The following is a 20,258-nucleotide window of genomic DNA, read 5'->3' as shown; positions in this document are numbered from 1 at the left end:
GTAACAGCAACTAAGCCTCCTCACTTCTCACCAACTCCTCCTACGCAAATTCTATTCTATGCATTTGTGACATAACACAAACACAAATTTGGGTCAGAAATGAAATAACTCCCATCTCCATTCAAGAAAAGAGATTTAAAAACACTGATAGGACAATTCAATTTTTTCTGAAGCATCAACGTGTTTTACAAATACACTCATTAAGAGAGCCTGAAACTGATGTGTGGTTCCAGTACCACAAACTCCACAACGTGAACAAACACGTGAACCACATTCAGTGTGAAAATTACTAAATGCTCTGTAATTCCCGTGCTGAATTAGGCTCCAAAAGCTGAGCTGCTGCTCAAAGAAAACGTAAGAGGCACTGAGAGCTCTCTCGCCAGACTGAAGTATTGGCCACCACAGCATACATGAGTGCTGTCTATTGACGGGAATGTTACCATTCTGTGGAATTAAGATATTTTGGTTAATCTCTTAAGGAGAGCTGGCAGTAAAATCTGCATTTATACAACTTTGTGTCTAAGCATTTTTATATAAAAATTCTGCTGAACGTTGGAAAAAGTATTTGTACAATTCCTGCTTCCTGCTTGTATCACAGACATTACTACCATACCTTGCCCATGCACACAAATAAAGAAAACAATATTCTAAATGGTACTGCAATCTTTGGGCTGAGCAGGCCCATTATCAAAGCAGTGACTGATGATAATTTTGGAAAGTAATACCACTAAGTATACTGCAGGGAGATGCTGTAGTGGGCAAACAGTGCTTTTTATATTCTCACCCTCAACCACACCATATATACCATAACAAAAGAAATAAAGGTCACACTTGGGCAAACACGCACGTCCCTCGCTACTGCTGTGACTATATAAAATTACATCATTTATATCAAAAGCACTTTTGCCACACATGCAAAACAACAAGTTTCCTGAATTTCTTCTCTTTGAGTAGTGCATCTTCAAGGCCACGGCGTATAAACAACGGTGTACTTCTCACACATCACTCATTTCTGCAGTAGCTTCGGTCTCTGTCTTTAATACTGAAAATTAAAGAATATACAAATATATATATGATTATTCGTAGAAATATTTTAACCAGCAGCACTTCGAACTGCCCAAGTTACAACTTAAAAGAAAAAAAGCCTTTTTTGTGTTTCCCTCTTTCAAAGTTTTCTCTTGTTTGAATGCTAAGGCAGAGCAGTAACTAACAGGCAACTGCTGTTTCAGTCTCTCCACAACAGCAAAGTGGAGGCTGTGCCTTGGAGTTCCACCTTATGCATAGGAATAAGCTGCAGCGGCTTCCAACTCTGTTTTTACTCCTAACACTGGTTCACTTCCACGTGCCATGTTATGAACTAGTGTTGTTTCAACACCTGATTCAGTCCCTGCAGCATTTGAGCGAACTTTCAAGGGGCAGTAAAAATCTGAAGTAGGTACAGCTCAAAATGTGCCTGCTTCTAGCATGGAAGTTAAGGGTTCTAACTTCCATCTGCAATACATTTTTACCTTTTTTTTTTTTTTTTTTTTTTTTTTTTTTTTTTTTTTTTTAAAGAAGACATCCATGTTCCAAAGCAGACAAGGCAGTCAGGAATTTAGCCCCGTCTTAAACCTCAGAATGAAATTGATGATTTGCAGTATGAGAGCTTTCGTGAGACCTATCTCAATGCTAAATGCAAAGGCAGGCCTTCATGAGCTTAAAGGAGACCCGAGTGGAAACAGTCATTCTAAAATTGGATCTCCAAGCAAAACACTGCCTTGGCCTTCTGCAGCAAGTGGCAGCTATATTGATCTTATCCTTATCTCACATCTTGAGAGTTTTGAAAAAAAGAATGCAATGGACCAGTAAATAGCTGTTTGTTTCCTGATATCAAACCATGGAATTGTCACATCTGAACCATGACCTACTTTCCACTCTGCCTGTCTCCTCCAGTTCATACTGACTGGTACACATTTTCAACAATGTATTTAGCAGATACCAACGCGACTGGCCTTCAAACTGTGAGATCATTTCTATTTGTATTCATTTAGAAAGCAATCCTATTGTGCATTGAGATGAATCACACACTTGGCATGAGTACTCACAGGTAACATCTAGCAGCACGTGGTATTTATAAAGCGGCCTGTTTTTAAGAAATCAGCTGCCACACCTTGCTCCAGCTATGACCACCTAGTGTATGATTTACTATCATGTTGTCAATTCATGCCTTCTAGGTGTGACACAAAAATATTTCAAAGAAATCAGGAGGCTTAATGTGGCCCTGCCCTTTTTCTTGACTACCGAATTGGTTTTTTTGATGCAGAAGCTTTCGGTTTAAGGTTTAGTGATGCTTCATGACAGGCTTGCTCAGTTTCCAGCAATAAGCAGAACTACCTATAGCATCAATGAGTGGCTCTTTTTATCCTACTCCCATTAAAGGGAAGGGCAGAAAAGCATGAGTAAACATCTGCTTTAATTTTAAACCTAAGCATCTAACCTAAAATTTAAACTCCTAAGTGAGACCAGTCTGATGCTTAATAATATTTAAAATATTAAACAACTTCTACACAAATACAATCACCCATGACCCACAGAAGAGTACATGCATCTTATCAGACTGTATCAACAGAAAAGCAGCAAAGTATTTGACTTCTCACATTTAATCAAAACCATACTAGTCAACAGTTCCCTCACCAACCCATCCCCTTCACTGTTTAAAAATATACTTCCCCCCCCCCCCCCCATCAGAAAATACACATTTAGAAAAATTCAGAAAGTATTTTCTCTCTGGTCAACTAAATGTGATTTAATTAAGAGCAGCACCTGCACTACACCTCCCCTCCAAGCACTACACTAATTCTAAACATCAAAATCCCCAAGTAAACATTACAATAAATAGCTGAAGATGTAAATTTGACTCACCATCATTCTAACATCACTCCTTTTGTATCTTTAAAAGCCAAGCAAATGGATTAGTAACAGACCAGACAGAAAGAAATACTTCACAATTAATGTTTACAGATTAATTTTAAAATTAATTTTAGAATTTGTTACTACTGAGCATGCCAGTTAGTGAACAGAATAGCAAAATGATGTTTTAGTCATCTGTTTCTCACTGTAACTTTCCTGAATCTTAAGCGCTATCAGAATTTCCCAATTCAGGGAAATATCAGAACCATAGTTCTGATATTGTTCTGAATGACAGATTTTGCTACAATCACAAGTTTTCCACTAAAATAAATGCTTATAAAGTAGTATTAACACCACCTTTAAAAGGGAAAGAAAAAAAAAAAAGTGGGATGGGCACAATATACTGAGGTATTACAATTGTTCCAAAACAGCCCCCAAGTGATGGCACTGGCTAGAAGGAACAGCAGGGTTTGGAAGAGCAGAGGGTTTGGAACTGCAGACATTATTTCAGTGAGAGATCAAACTTACTGACTCATGTATGTCAGTTTACATGGCTCTATCTGCCAGCTCAGTGCTGTTGCACTGGGAGCTACAATTATTTTTCTTAATTACTTCCATAATTAATCCCTTAATTAGAAGGTAAGCCTTGAATATCACCTACCATTTAGTGGTTCTTCTACAGCTTTCTGCAAAACATTTAAAAATATATATATGTATAAAATGTCTTCATGTTTACTTTTGGCTCGCCACAGTTAAATTACTCTAATTGACATATACAGTAAGTAGTGATTCTACAAAAATCAAGAAAGCTGGATGTTAACACAGGTAATGACAAGAATTTTCCCCTGAAATTTAAAATCAATAACTACATTCTCCAGATTACTTTTCCCCATTGTAATTTTTTCCTCAGATGCCACCTCAAGGTGGCAGCAGAAGGTGTTGGCAACACTACTTGTGACCCCTAAAACCTACCGGATTATTTCTGCAATTCGATCAATGGTTAGGAATAAAACAGCATGATTAAAAAAAAAAAAAGTAGCCAAGCAACTGAGTGTCACTTCCTCAGAAGGAAACATACCACAGTTGTGCATTTAGTTTGGTAAATAATCAGAAATAACACAAGCAAATTAGCAATTGGTTAAGATTGGCAGATATCAAAATACGCACCTTTTCCCCCTCAGCCTCAAGAAAGAATCAAGCATCATTTTGTAAGCATGCCCCACGATCAAAATGAAGCCCTCCACCAACAGTAAGTATTCGTTAGTCTTTAGATTACACAGAATAAAAGTGTTTGTTCAAAACTATTTCTCATCTGTTCATTACCTCAAAGCAAAAACGCTGAACAACCCTCAGTGGAAACAAGCAACGCATCCACACAATTTTCACTGTGACTAAGTTGATGGGTACAAATTGTCACCCAAATTCCTCTGACACACCACTAATTTAAACTACAAGAAGTGTGTTTTTAGTGGGCAGAGCTTTAGATTTTATTCCTGTCTTCAATTCAGAGTAATGATGTTCACCACATAATACATTACGGCCATTTCTTTAATTGCCAAATCCTTGCATAAAACTATCCCAAAAAGAAAACAGCTCAAAGAGAAACAGCCACAAAGGATGCTGATATCTCACATGTTGATTTGTATATCAAAGCTCATTTACAGAGAAAAACTAAGGAAAAAAAAAAACATCTCCTCTTGCTCTGTTTGCCTTCATTTTACAAGAAAACAGGAGCATGTTAGAAGCAGGTGGGATTGCATTCTGACTGAAGTGCATCTGTAATACACTGTTAAGAACGAGCTGAGAAGTGCCATGAGCTTCGTGAACCTCCTCTTTTTCTCTCTTATATATTTTCTTAAAGAAAAAATGTCAAGTTCACATACTTCCCCAAGTAAGGTGACAAATCCTCTAAAATATTATTATTTAAATGGGAACGGAGAAAAATCAAAGAATAAATCAATTTCTCTCCATTATCAGCTCTTCCACCTCACTAATAAAACATGTCTTTCTTCTACAGTCTGGTCTGAAATAGAGACCTGAGAATGCATCTCGAATGATGGCTGCCACCTACAAAATGAAATCACTCAGTATGTGTCACACTCCCCACTACAACACAGTTTTATCGATACTTTATATCTGTTTCTTTTCACTTGCTTCTGCAAAACTTCAGAAATAGAAAGTTTACATTCTTGGACCTCTAGGAAATACTATGTCATTCTGTGAAAGTTACTGTTTCAGGAATTATTATTCTAGAAAATGTGTATTCTAGAAAACAGGGAAAATGTGTGAAATAATCTTTGTTGTTGTTGTAGAAAAAAGTGTTTTCCCATTTGTTCTGTGTCACCTAAAGACAGACACTCTGATTTCAGATTTTTTCATCAAATTAAGGGGCATTAAAGGAAAATCAAAAAAGAGAAAGGCTATTGCATTTGTATAGATGGGAATTCAAGAAAACATCAAGGGTTCTGTACTAAAAGGCCACGAGGAAAAAAAAAAACAAAACCCTAAACCTTTCTTATAAGCCACCTATATAAAAACCGAACAAACGAAATTGTTATGCACTCACCTTAACAGAAAAAAAAAAAAAAACAAACATTAACCAATGGTCTTTATAAATTCATGCCTAAGAGTGCATTGTAAAGACACCAAACTCCCATTCACATTCACCACCTTTTTGTGACATCCCTTCAAACTCTGAGCACAACACTCCATAAGGGTTGCAATTACAGTACTGAAGACGCACTCAATAGGGACAATGAAGACCACCAACTCACTCAACATTAGACATCTGTTACACAGCCAGAACTTTTGCTTGCTACCAACCTGGTCTGAATTCGAACTAGTGAAGAAAGGCTCAGTATCTCACTAAAATCCCCTGAGCCATCTAGTCACCCCAAATTTATTAATTTTAAGCTTACCCTTGGAGTTTGATGATCTTTCATTCTGGAACCTATAACAACAAAAAATTTTTTAAAAGGAAGAACAAATGATCAACCAAATAAAATTATCTACCGGTTTAACTTGGAAGAGCAGCAACACTAAACTGCACCTTCCTCTATCCATACCTATTTAATACTACCTCTGAATTCCAAAAGCCTCTAAGTGCTCCTCTGTTTAGGAACCAAATATTTATGTGCAATCTACTATTTCACTGAAGACATTCAGCTATGAGTTACACTACATATTTTCCTTCGTGCTTATTTTATACAAGCTTTGTAAATGGCTCAACATAAAAAAAAAAAAAAAAAAAAAAAAAAAAAAAAAAGACTTTCACTGCTAAAAGGCTTTGCCTCATGTTCTGTCTTCATCTCAGTTACCAGATGTTGCATCTTCTGCCTTATATTCTCCTTTAATAGAATCCCTCCTGGTCTCAGGGCCTATTATTTCTAACCATGCCAAACATGGTGTGTACATACTGAACTGGGAAGATCACATAATTCACTGCAGACTAGGTGACTGTACAAACCATCTCAACTCTGGAAGCAATGCATCTTCAATTGTATAGTTCTGAATCCAAACTGACAAGCTGTTTGAAGAGCCTTCATTCACAGCTTGAAGCAAACAAAGCTTCTCTGCTCTCTCACACACAAATTATAAAGTCCACATAGTGTTACGCTGTGGTGCACCAGCTTGGAGATGTCTGCACCACATTCCATCACACAGCGTTGATATGCTTTATGCTTACTTAGCAGGCCTGACTGGATTTCATACCTTCAGGTCTTTCCTCTTTTTGAGATCTGGGGACCAGACCAGTTTCTGAAACAAAGTGTTGCTATTTTTTCCTCTTGGCAATAAGCACAAGAAAACCAGGATTCACTAAAACAAGAGGTCCTCGTTCAAAGTGCTCTTATTTTAACCTACATCTAAACTGTGGAAATCATTAGGTAGATATTGCTTCTTCAAAATTCATATCCTGCATGTATCTACAATAAGCTGCTATCTACACCACTTTGTAACCCTTTCTACAGAGTTCTTGAAAGTCTTTTGCTCTTTCAGAGCTAACCTTCAGCTAGGCAGCTGCATAAATGCAGAGCTTAAACTGAAACACACTTGTTATAAGTGTTGGCTTTCCTAATATGTCTGAAGTTTTATTTTTCACTCAAGATACTCCACCATCTCTGTGAAACAAAAGCCAACTTAGTCAACTTTCTAGTGTAGTTTTTTTTTTTTTAAACTACATAATTGTGAAATCTAAAATAAATAGAATTAGTGCAGAATATTGGATGCTACTTACAACTATAGACATAAACCAGAGCAAGAAGATCCGCAACAGCCATAACAACTAAGCCGGCAATTACAACAGACAGGAGGACTGAAGGACAGGCTGTTAAAAAAAAAAATAATAATAAAAAAAGAAGGCATTGTATCAACTGACAAATAACAAACTTTGGAGAAATAAATGAATACTCAAATAAATAGGTTCGATAAAAACAGAAGTGATCAATTTCTTTCAACCCTCCCCCCCCCCCAACTACTTCTGCATCTTTCTAAGGCCTTAAAGGGGGACGCAGCTACTACCTGTGAAGTGATCCTGGGATGGGCTCTATCTAATGACACCTAAAGGTCACTGAGCTGAACTTGCAGCAGAAGAGCTAACATCTACTCTTTATGACCTGTGAAAACATCCTTCTGAAAAGAGTGTGAATTTCTCTTCGAGCACAATAAAACCATCCCCCATTTTGATCCCCCTAGAACATAACACTTCACCTATCAGGAATCTCCTATAGCTCTATTTCACTTTTACATACTACTAGACAACGTTTAGGTGCTCCTCACAAATATTTCCATAAATATTAAACAAAAGACTCAAATCAAAGCTCCATTGAAAGGTCCATCATTTCGCTCAGAATGGAGAAATCTTCAGAACCCATTGCAAAGAGAAATTTTTCCTTTAAATCTCCAACCAGATAAATAATTAAAAATGTCTTCATGAAGCGATAAATCAGATGTACCAGTGCCTTGAATGAACCTGAGTATGTATGCTACAACTAAACACACAGCTAAGGATAGCTAATTCTAAATTCACCCTCTCCTCAGTTGCTGGGTTTTCTGTGGTCTTTTGGGTAGGGAGAACAAAAAAGGGGTAAAACAAAGGAAAGGGGACAGTTGGTGCTTGTTTACATCAGTGGTTGATTTTCTCAGAGCTAAAACAAGATGTCAGCCACTACTAGGCTTAAATAGTTCAAGAATGCTTCCAAGTTTACTGTTCCTGTACTTACCTTAAGTGGCTTAACGCCACCTCCCAATTCAGTTACAATTTCCATACAAGTAAAGATTAACAACAAATTTCTGATTTATTTGTTAAACATTAGGAAACAGTTATAGCTCCATTTGGGATTTATTTGTTTTGTTTTTAAGGTCTCAGGTCTTTAGGTCTCAGTGAAAAAGGTCAGTGGTTGTTTCAGGTGATTCAGGGTTCAATTAACTACTGCAAAAACTAAAACAATTCAAAAAAACTACTTTTAAGGTAATTGCTCATAAAATGCAGTCATGTCAGATATACTACTGAAAATATAACACAATAGTGCCTTTAGGCCATTCTTCTTTCACCACATAAAAGGGCATTAACAAAGTAGCCCTATTCACATGAATTACTTGCTAACATTCAATGTACTGAAGCTATTTTCATAGTATTTTTGTGTTAGAAATAAACATCAGGTACAAATAAAAGTAAAAAGACACTTTCAGAAGATAACTTGCTTACCTGAGACAGACAGCGCAAAGCCAACCACAGCAACTATGTAACCCACAACTTGAAAGCCCATCAGAGCATATCCTTTGTGTGTTAGATCATCCAGAACTGGAAAAGAGGGGCGGAGGGGAAAAAGAAACTTGTCATTTTTAAGTTTCAGCTACAGAGATACAGAAGGTAGGTCATTCACACAAAAAAAACCCAGGTTCTCCTAGATCCCAAACTCAGCCAGTCGGAGCAGGGAAAAAACTGTGCAAGTCACTCAGGGATCCTGCATTATGTGTGTAAGTTAAACATTTTGTTTTGAGATACCATAAACCAGCATGCTATCATAGCACCTACAATCTACTTACAAAAAAGTGAAATAGTATGCAGATTATGTGAATTATGTATGGAGGGGATACTCGGTTATTTTACCAGAACGTTCTGGAGTTGGTGAATAAAAAACACTTACCCATTTTAAATATAGAGTACTGAAGCACCATCAGCATCCCAGCAGGTAGTACGGTAAAAGCAAGACCAATTTGATTCATGCTAATACTGCCATCTGCAAACAGTTGTACAGAAATTAGAAAAACAGAAATCATTCAAATAAAGCACAAAGTAAAAATGGAGAACATCAAATTTTCAGAGTCCTCAAAGAATCCCAGTTCCCCTAATATTTATCCCAGCACAGAAAATAGAAAACAATGTGGAGTCTGCATCCCCTCCCCACGAACACTTAGGAAGGCCTGACATTCCCAGTGCTGTTTCTATTGTATTCTAGAGTTTTCTTCATTGCAAAATTAGTAGGTGGCAGTTAAGAGATGGCAACTAACTTCATACAACAGTACGGAAGAGACGGATCTGTGCTCTTATTCCCTTAACCTAGGAAGGCAAATTTGTTACGCTTACCTTGGATAAAAAGCACGACAGCTACAACAGCAATGACTGTGAAGATGCTACATGCTACAGTGATGTGCTTTTTCTTCTTACGTACAGTTTCACATTTTAATGCTTAAAAACAAAACCAAAAGAAAAAGTGTGAGGACACTGATCAGACATGCAGATTATCACACAAAAATATGCACAGTGTTATAGGACTGTTTTCATCAAGAACTCCTAAGACTTAAAACTGTAATTATCATTAAAATTTCATCTGCTTTCATTGTTTGATATGGTCAATACGGCCTACTAAGATAAGTGAAACCTGGAACCACCGTTTTAGTTAGAATTCTTAATTCCACCTTCAGGTGCAATGCTATCAAAATAACTCTGGGCCACAGTGCAGGTTAATTCAAGAAGGTGAATTATTGATATTTAATTAACACTATAGCAGATTTATTACTCTGGTGAGCATCAAACACGGATTCAGAAATTCTCTTCCCAGTGACTCCATGCAGTCTTGGATGTGCAACAGGGTGATATTCCTGTCTCACCAGAATGTTTTGGGGATGAGTAGGTAAGAATGATCTACATATAGCTGCCACCTCAGCAATGGTTGATTCCACTGAAGGCTTTCAAACCAGTAGCACTTGGGAAGTCTTTAGAAAAGAAGGAACAGTACAATGTGTGTTTTTCCCTGCCTTACACAGGAAAAGCAACAAAATAGGAAGTGCTTGCTGCAAGCTTGAAAATTCACTTACCAACATTCTTGGTATATAATAAAGTCAGTAATCTCTAGCAGGGAACAAATACAGTAAATAACTTCAGAAGAAATAACAAGGAGCATGTATAAAATTAACATCCTCCTCACCATGTTAAAACAACATCAGACCACTAGGATAAAAGTTTAGAGGGTATACACGACAAAATTTTACCTACAGATAGGTTACCAAATGTTGTTTCTTGTAACTAAAACTCATTCATCACATTCGCGTTGTCTAACAGAACAGGGTCCCAGCCACACTCCTAAATAAGACCACCATTTAAACCAGCAACTTAATTTGAAGAGTAGCAGCAGTAGGAAAAAAAATCCTGCATACGTGCTAGAAACTGCTATTCTTTCATATTACAGATACACTTGACAAGGAAAGTTAAACTCAAATGCAGAACTAAGTAATGGGTACACTACACTCAATTCCTCAAAGTTAATCCTGGAGGAAAACCAAACTAACAGAAAAACCCCAAACAAACAAGAAGAACACTTTCTACCATCCCCCCAAAACATGTAATTCATGGTAACACACAGAAAGAAACACCCAGTTTAATAAATACATTTGTTCTAAATACACTTAAAGGTACAGCACAGCATCACTGGATTCACAGGTTAATTAAAATACTGCAAAGTATAAGGGAAAAAAATAAAGAGTAAGTACACCCACAGTTAATTAGCTGGAGGTTGTAGGTTTGCTTTTCCCCAGAGAAGTCAGAGCTTGCAATAAAACCAAGCAGGCTCAACTTAATTCCTGTAAAAGGACTGCTTCTCCATGGATACACATCCACGGTTATCCTAGGACAATTATCACTTTGCTCTCAAAATGCTAAAAATGTGCTAGTTCTGGTACAAATGACAGTTCCAGAACATATCACAACAGATCAGAGTCTTAAATCACTATAAATAATAACGAGGAGAAAAAAAAAAAATAAATCAGGAATCTAACATTCTGGAAATAAAGTCATTAAGATCTCTACGTATTAATTTTTAACCTTTGACCACAGATGGACCTTTGAAGGTTCACTTATCACTTTTAGAGGTTCGTGAGAAGTTACCAAAGCAAAGTATATCTAGATAACTGAATGTGATAACTATAAATCAATCTGAATGTGATTTTCTATCATTTCCTATAGACTTGACTCTAAGCAGAAGCCTGCAAACTGAAAGAGGCTGAAAAAGCTCAAAGACTGATGTAACAAATTACACCTCAGGGAACTATACATGTTGGACACTGTTGTGTGAAGAATGCCAAGGATTTCTGACACAGATAGATGCACTGCCTCTGAAAACTTCTAACAAAATCATTGATGTTAGCGTTAAAATTATAACTCTGCCAGTGCCAAGAAATTAATGTATAATTTTACATGAAGAGAGAATGAACTGCCCCTAACATTGATTTTACAACCATAAAATGAAGATATTTTTGCTTCCAATCATCCAGTATTGTCAAGGTGAACCAACAGTGAAATAATGCTTCCTTGTTTTAATCTAGGACAGTAGATTATCAACTTCCATATGTGCAAAACAAAGGTTCTAGTTTGAAACAACACTGGCAGCAAAAACATTACCATACAGTAGACTAGCTCTGTTAGAACCAGACCTTTTAGGCTGTAATATCTTACCTTCAACAAATAAACGTAAATAACAGTTTGAGTGATCAGGAGAAGATTCCAGAAGAAACCAAACAATTATTTGACAAAGCTTACATAGTACCCCACTGTGTATTATCTGGATCAATTCTACTACACATTCTTCTAGATTTAGGCACCACCATTCAACCTGCAGATGCCTTCACATAAGCAATCGGAAGACAAATCAATAGCTGCAAAGAATTAAAGAGTCAGTACTCACCAATAACACCTAACTGAGCCCAGCAAAGAGCAATAATGAAGACCAGCAACGCTGAGATGACAATACTTTGGATTAGGTCGAACTGCCGTTCTAGAGAATAAACAAAGAAAAATGGTAGGAGGAAAACAAACACACAAAAATTGCCAGCTTTACACGTATTGCACCTTTTTTGGCTATCCTCTAGGCTGCTTAAGATGGTATTTAATAGTTAGCCTGTTATAAGTCTTTATGCTATGAAAGCTGTGACTTTTACCTACATAATTTTCACTCCAGTCTTGTGTGACAACCTATTTTTTTCAGTATCTCTACTCACTGTAACCTTTGCAAACTGGAGGTCCTAAACTCCAGTGCAACGGAAGTTATGTTTATAATATTGTGTGGCAGCACAAGCTAGCTTGCTTTGGAACTGCCAAATAACACAGAAAAATTGTGTATTTGGCTAACTGTGGAATTTAGGCAAGAATAACATCCAATATGATGCCTCCCCAGCTGCTCTACTCTATTCCCAACTGCTACAATTCCTGAAAAACGTCCAGACGTGATGAGGAACCAGCCTACGTTAGAGGGAAACACTGCTTCGTTAATTTTAGAAATCACTCATTTTCCTTCAAGTCTTCCAATCATCATCCTTTTAGCTTTGCTCGCCCCGTGCATTTTGGATGCCTTCGGGTTGTTCAGTCACTCGTGCTGCAAGATCGTGCAGGCCACCATCCAACATGCAATTCTGAAAACATCTCCATTGAACTGGAAAATGCAGTTGATTCCAGCGTCTCTGCAGATAACGTCATTTAAACTTACACAGTGAAAGCCAAAGTTGTCTTCTCTTACATTATACTCGCCACTGCTCCTCTGCCTCCACACTCATTTGCAAAGAAATGGCTAATCTTCATTTAGGTGCATACTCCTTGCACTTACTCTCCACATTCATTTCAAAACTCTACCTGCAGCTCCAGAAACATGGAAATTAAAGTAGCAATACCTCACAACTCCCAATGGCAAGTAATACCTTGAGGACAGACTGAAATTTGTAAATTCCATAGAGAGCAAGTTTAAGTAAAAATTGAAGACTTAATTATGTATAATTTTTTTGGCTCGACTGTTCTGTTAAAGACAAGATTCACATTTCTAAAGCAACAGTAATACCTAAAAGGAAGGAAAGCATTATTTCATGGTAAGACAATACTTTTCCACATGAAATCCCTGCTTCCAGCCCTTCCCCTCCTCCCTCCCTCCCAAAATGAATACCTACATGCAAAGGTATATGAATTTTTGCAGATTATTTGAAACAGGATAGTAAAAATCAGCACGTGAAAGGTATGCATTTCAGGGATACTTTATCCTTATTAGCAAGTCTTATTTCTGCATTTGACTTCTCCCAAATTTTTGGCTAAGACAGCCTTCTGGCTTACATTCTGCCATTCACATTTCTCACCCTGTGTTAACACTCACACCCAGCATAAGGAAATGATTCTTACAACAGCAGCTGTTGCAATCCAGTGCAAGTTACCATAATACCAAGACGTGGCACGTGTTATCTGGACTCACGCCACTGCATTATGCTATTGCCACAGGGAATATATAACTCTAGTACCAGGCAGCATATTTCCCAACAAATTAGAATTTGCCTTGCAGTAATGACCTCCTATTAGTAATAACATAACTGAGGCAAAGGGCTTCAGCAGAAACTCAGTGCAACTGTGGCACTGACACAGAGATCAGTCCTCAAACTGATCAAACATCAGGAAAGCAAGTCTGCAGCCCTCTGGTGCCAATAAACACCTCTTAGTACTGGTCTTAAGCTGTACTGTTTTGTGCTAAGACACTACAGGAATGTCTCTTTGAGAATATCTAGTGCTACTAATTCACTGTGACTACAGACCACCTTAAGAAACAGGCTCTGTAGCCAGCATGGGCTTATAAAACCCAGGAGTTCAATCTCTGGTTAAACAAGCCAAAGAAACTGACGTTGGTACAGGATCCCAAGAATGGAGCTCTGCGGTACCATAGTCAAGGCAGCAGATGGAAACATGGATGCTATGACAATTACTACAGTTTTTGCTTCCTTAGGAAACATAAGATATACCACAGTTACAACATAAATACAAGAAAATTAACAAAAGATACTACAGGCAGAGAAACGGAGGAACATCTGTCAACTTTCTTACGGCGAAAAAAACCTCACCTAACTCATTACATTACAGCTTTTTGCTTTATGTGCATTTTCAAAGAAAAGACACCGATATTGAATAGCAACTTGACCGCAGCGTTGCCATCCTTTGGATAAACCAAACCCTACAGGCAAGACTTGGTGACAGAGTTCAATGCAAAGGAATTACTCATGAATTGAAAGCAAACAGATCCGCAGGCTGAGAAGTAGCACCACTTGCAGGTGGCATTACCACCTACTTTAAACACACAGAGAGGCAGCCACAAAGCCTGCTGGTACATGCTAGGATTTCAGGCTGCAACACAGGAGCACCAAGCGCGGGCAGGTCTCGGAGTCCAAAAGCACTCTGGGTATGGAGATGTTCATAACATTGCTGGGACAAGCAACATGCAAATAGAACAGCTCAACACATTTTCTTGCTAACACGTTTCACTTAATCCAGTGCTTCACAGAACTCAAACTTCTGGCTAAGAACATTTTTTTTTTTTTTTTTTGAAAGTCCACATAAGGAAGCCAGCTCCAAATTAATAAGACTTCCAGACTCAGCAGGGAGCGGGAACTCATGCAGTAGAAACCACATTCTTTTGTGGTTAATATCCTATGAAGATACTTGCTCAGAAAAAAAGTGTGGCATGAAAACCTTGCTCACTTTGCCACCCAGTTCCTATGAGCATGCTTTCTGCAAAGTGGAGAATAGTTGGCTCTAATAACATCGCCTCTATAAAAACCATTGCAAAGCATTGGTAATAACAGTGTGAGCTGACTGCTCAGAAACAACAGAGTGGAGACTAATTCAAAATGGCTGTTGCTCACCAGCCCACTTCTAAGCTCCCCTCCTGTACTGTACCTCCTCCTCAGAAGTCTCTCTAAAACAAATTCCAGAAGATTATGCAGAAGATGTTAATGGAGCAAGGAGCTGTTTTACCTTCAGTTAAGCCCTCAGATACAAAGAGTAAATTCAAAATATTTTCTAGTATATTCTCTAAAAGCTATCATAAGCTTGCAACTAGAAGTTCTTCACTAACCACACTTATCCACTGGTGTTGGAGGTTTTTCCTCGTCGCAACTGTCAACTAGAAAATGAAATTAGAAAAGTTACATCAGTTTCCTGCTTTGTAGACTTTATACCTCTTTTAAGATCTAAGCATAAAAGCTAAAAAAAAAAAAAAAAAAAGCTAAAAAACCCCAAACAATAATGAAATCGCATCCTGTATTATATGCAATATTTTATGAAAATAATCACTGACCTCTCTAACAAGTAAAAAAAAAAAAAAAAGGTGGCTGTACTCCTCTCAGTTTATTTCAGGATTACATCTGTTTTGCAATGCATACGATTAACTCTATAATTAGGCCCAGCTGTAAACTACGCAGATGTCTGCAGCAGAACATAAGTAGCATCTGCTTGATATTCAGAGATAGTTTCAGCATTTGTCACTCAGTTAAGAGCAAAATATATATATATATATATATATATATATATGTGTATATATATATATATATATATATATATATATATATATGTGTGTATATATATATATATATATCTCCTAAGACAATTCCACAGTGGACAAGTAAGACTCCACATGTACATGCTATGTATGTACATGCTATGCACGTGCAATGCATTCAGTTCTGAAAAACCTTCCAGCAGCAAGAAAAAAGTGTGCTGCACAAAGCAGATAAACAATACACACATCCAGTGCAAACCACCTCTACCAGAACACTTGACAGACTGAATGCGTATAGTAGATACTGTTATTCATCAGCTAAGGCACTACAGCACATGGGCAGCATCAGGCAGGAGAAGGTAAAATGGCTCACAAACAAGAAAGCCATTGCTTGGTCACCACTGTTTTTAATCTAACATTGTCCAAAGAAAACGTTTAATGCTAGATAATCCTAACGATTTAGCAGCTAGCAGTACCGTTTCCAACTTCACCAAAAAACAGTGTGCCTTTAGATCAAGTTTTAGAGTTCTTATGAAAAGTTTCTATTAGTTCTACTCATATTTTTTTTCCAACACAGCTAAAGATTGCAAAATGTAATGCATCAAACATACGATCTCTGCTGCCACTCTGATGAATGTATCCATCCCAGTATTACAAAGATATTAAGAATATGTTTCAATATGTAACATAATAACTGAAGGGTGCTAGAAACACCACCAACTATATAACCTAAAAGATGTGGGAAAACAAATTTCATCAGATCTGACAGATAATCTTCAGCCATTACTACACAATCATTAATTTCCCTTTCCCATAAAATCTTGTCTTTCACTCCCAGCATATCATGTAAAAAACGACAGATAACTCACCCATACGAGTTCTAAGTTCCATCTTTGTTTCTCCTTCTCTGTTTAATTCTGTTACTTCACAACTGTAATTTCCATCCGTTGCTTCTGCATTTTTAAGTTGTAGTGAGGCAACACCCTTAGATAAATCCATCTTCGAAAGGAAGTTAGCTGATGGAACTGACTCATGCCTGTAAGTCTGCCGTTCTGGTCCACTAAAAGAAAAAATTACTTGTCCTTGTCTCTTCCATGAAACATGCATGCTGCTGTCATTGTTCTCCTTTAGGTTAATCACAATGCAAGGTAAAACCACTGTATCATTACAGGCATATTTTTCAACAAAATCTACTGCATTAAACACCAGCTGGGTGGAACCTGGAAAGAAAAATGAAGATGGACACATTCAGCATTAGTTCTTAATACGCAAGAGATGAAAGAAACAGAAGAAAAAGCATAGCAACGTGAGACTTGGGAAAATAGAAACTCTTCCATTGAAATAAGAAGAAAAACCCTGCTTTAAGGAAGTAACAAAAGAAAAATATCCATGTAACATGCAGATATCAAAGTCGATTATGAATTAATAATAGTAATAAGACTTCAGGCTGCCATCTTGGACACTTCCTCAAAAATGCCACGCAGAGAAACATGGCACTGAGGCTTGGTTTCTGCACTGCAAGCACGTAACACTGACCACAAGCAGTTCCAACGATGTTCCAATTCTTGCTGCTGAGCACACAGCTATCTAGAAATGGAAGTGCAACACCATCCACTCCACAAAGCATCCCTTACAGCTCATTAAGGACACTGGAAAACGTTTCTACCTCTATACTTCTCAGAACAGGAAGGCAATGCAGCTTAATGGAAAAAAAAAAAAAAAAGTTGCCATTTGTTTCTCTCTCCAGGTGGAGCCAAAAGCCTGCAGATTGAACACATTTCTTTCATTTCCCCTTTCTGCCCATTGGAGGAGCATACATGAAGTAACATGCAAGACACGATTCTTAGCATTTGAACATATAGCAAACAAAACTGAAAGTAGAATTTATAACAATAGGTTTCCTGTTTTATAAACTACTGTAACTAATGCATCTAGCAATATCATCTACTGGAAAAAAAAAATAAATATCAGTGTTATCATTTTATCGCTCCCATTTCTACCCTTTTTCTCCCCCCACAATTCTAAAAGGGTATTACTAACCACTGTTTCAAGAAGGATTCAAAATCAATGCTGAGATTCGATCTGAAGATCCATTCATCAGTTCTTGAGATTAACAAGAAGTATAAGGCCAGCATTACACCAGGGATCCAAAGAAAGGTTAAATGAATTAGCTTGATTGCCAAGTACAAAGGCTTTCAATTCTTCCTTCCCAATATTTTCAATCATTCATACAAAACCACAGCTCAGTTCAACAGTAGTCGCTCCTGGAATTCCCAGCAGCAGTAATCATTCAGAAGTCTGACTATATTTGCCTGATAAAGCCCAAAGGTGAGAAAAGACTGCCGCTTACTGTAAGGCGACACCACCCCTAACTGTAAGCACGCTCATGTGCACCTGCAGTGAGTCAGATCAGTGACTTAGAATCACAGAATACCCCGGGTTGGAAGGGACCCATGAGGATCATCAAGTCCCGATATTCACACATCTGACACAGTCTTCATTTTCTCAAACCAGTCACAGCTTACTACTGACTTAACAGAGCTTGTAATTAACAGATTAGGGTAGTACGGTCAGGTTGCGGTTGGACTTGATGATCCTTAAGGTCTTTTCCAACCTGAGCAATTCCATGATTAAACACGCACCATACATAACAGCACTTTACAACGAATTAATATTCCTCCATCTACACGTTATGCTGCATGTTTAGCCATGTAACTCAAACAAACAAACAAACAAACAACTAACAAAAGCAGAAAAAAAAAAAAAAAATCAACTCCAAAACTGTACCCAAATCGAATACGATGGACTGGGACAAGGATTTCTACCAGAAAGGATAAGTACACACAGTTAGAAGCTCTCGAGCTGTCCTTCTAGGAATGGACTTTGCATCCCCTCCACTTTAAGCCTACAATAATTTAACTCCGTAGTAAATTTCCTTCTAATTTTTTTTTTTCTGTTTTACTCCCCTTTAGAGCTCACAAGTTCGCAGGACGAATCGACACCCCGCACCGGCTCCATTTCAGCGAGAAAAGCGATTTTCAACTGAAGGAAGCAACTCAACCATCTCAGCGTTCACCACAGCCGATACGCTCCAATCCTTTTGAAGGAGCCGTAAGAAACCGACCGCGATTTCCGCACGGGGCGGCGGGCAGCAGCCGACACCCGGTTCCGCCCCAGTTCGGCGCATCCCGGCTCCCAGCAGCTCCCAGCCGAAGCTCCCGGCCCCTCCTCCCCACCGTCTCCCCTGGGTAGCGGCCGCGCCAACCCCCCTTCCTCACAGCAGAGCCCCGCGTCAAAGGCCGAGCGGGGGGGGTCTCCGTCCCCACCTACCTGCGCCCAGGACGGCAAAGAACGCTCCTGCGGTCAGTAGCCACATGGCGGAGCGCCAGCGGGCAGCACAGCCGATTACCGACCGACCTCCAGAGCCGCCGCCGCCGCAGCGGGAAAGCGGACGGGCGGGAAGGGCGCAGCCGCGCTGAGAGCGGGGCGGGACTGATTGGCCGGGGCGGCCTCTGTGTTGAGGGGCGTGGCAAGCCGCCCACTGGCCACTGATGCTCGCTAACGGCGGCTCTGCTTAGGGGAATAGTCAAGTCTCGCTATCTGCCAGGCTGTGACCCGGGCGCAATTTTTCCCCTCCCGCCCTTCCTAGGAAACTGGGAGTTGCCTGCGGGAGCGGCTGAAGCTTAGAGTTCCGTAGGTGTGTTTTTCACACGAGCGTCATCTCCTAGTTTCATCGTCCCTTCCCTCCAGCTCTGCGGTGGCGGCTCGCGATCCCCCTTCGCACCGCGGGGAGCCGGAGGCGGCGTGGGCGGGCCGACTTGGCGGAGATGCCGGCCGTGCTGACCAGCGGCGGGCTGCCAGCGCCCCGCCCGTTGTCAACTGGGCGCTGTGAGGACGAGCAGTGAGGGGCCGAGTTAAAAGACGAAGAGATTTACGAGCCGTTCTCGTAGCAGCCCGTTTGGCAACACCGCTCGGTCAAAAGCCGAAAGGACGCAGGCTCTCTTTCAGTCCTTCCTGCGTTGGACACGTACTGCTCACTGCAACCAGCCTCATGTAATGGGAGAGTTGTCCTGAGAGGTTTGGAGCTATTAATATATAACTCTGTTTTCAGCCCTGTGTGTTGGGGAAGTGTGAAAACAAAAAATAAACCGGCTGTTGGATATATTTGGGGAACACATGCGTAAGCACATAGTTATATATATGTATGTGTGTGTGTGTGTGTGTGAATGTTCTAAGAAGCCCCAAAGTTCAATGGAGGATGAGTTAGTGGAAGCCAGGGCAGAATCAAAATGCTGTGGGAAACTCTGTGAATTCCCATTAATGTCTCATCTTCAGGTATTTTTTTAGCTGTGACATGAATGTTGGTTTGGAAGATGCTTTTGTTATCCCTTTTTAGAGACTTCCTGCATTCTCCTCATGTCTTCCCCCAGTCCTCTCCATATGATTAGTGGACAGACGTCTCTGCCTCGCCTGCTGTGTTTGTTTCATCCAGATAATCATAAAGCACTCAGAAGTCCCCCAGCATTCCGGTTTAGTAAATAGCCGTCAGCAATGGGAGCCATCTGACTCTAGCAG

At 39.2% G+C, this 20,258-nt stretch overlaps 1 protein-coding gene across 1 annotated transcript; it reads right to left on the bottom strand.

Moving 5' to 3' along the window:
- Positions 1-2,903: 2,903 nt before the first annotated feature.
- On the bottom strand, positions 2,904-19,059 carry CD47 (CD47 molecule; the record flags this gene model as incomplete). Its single annotated transcript, XM_079539190.1, has 11 exons — positions 2,904-2,929; positions 3,551-3,575; positions 5,808-5,839; positions 7,124-7,213; positions 8,594-8,689; positions 9,036-9,128; positions 9,476-9,577; positions 12,069-12,158; positions 15,261-15,308; positions 16,553-16,903; positions 19,014-19,059. 11 exons carry the CDS (start codon positions 19,057-19,059, stop codon positions 2,904-2,906), a joined length of 999 nt encoding a protein of 332 aa, XP_079395316.1.
- Positions 19,060-20,258: the final 1,199 nt, after the last annotated feature.

This window comes from Tetrao urogallus (assembly GCF_951394365.1).
Source record: "Tetrao urogallus genome assembly, chromosome: 1".
Taxonomy (NCBI): domain Eukaryota; kingdom Metazoa; phylum Chordata; class Aves; order Galliformes; family Phasianidae; genus Tetrao; species Tetrao urogallus.
The sequence above is the reverse complement of the archived record's forward strand: the minus strand, read 5'-3'. Positions and strand labels throughout refer to the sequence as shown.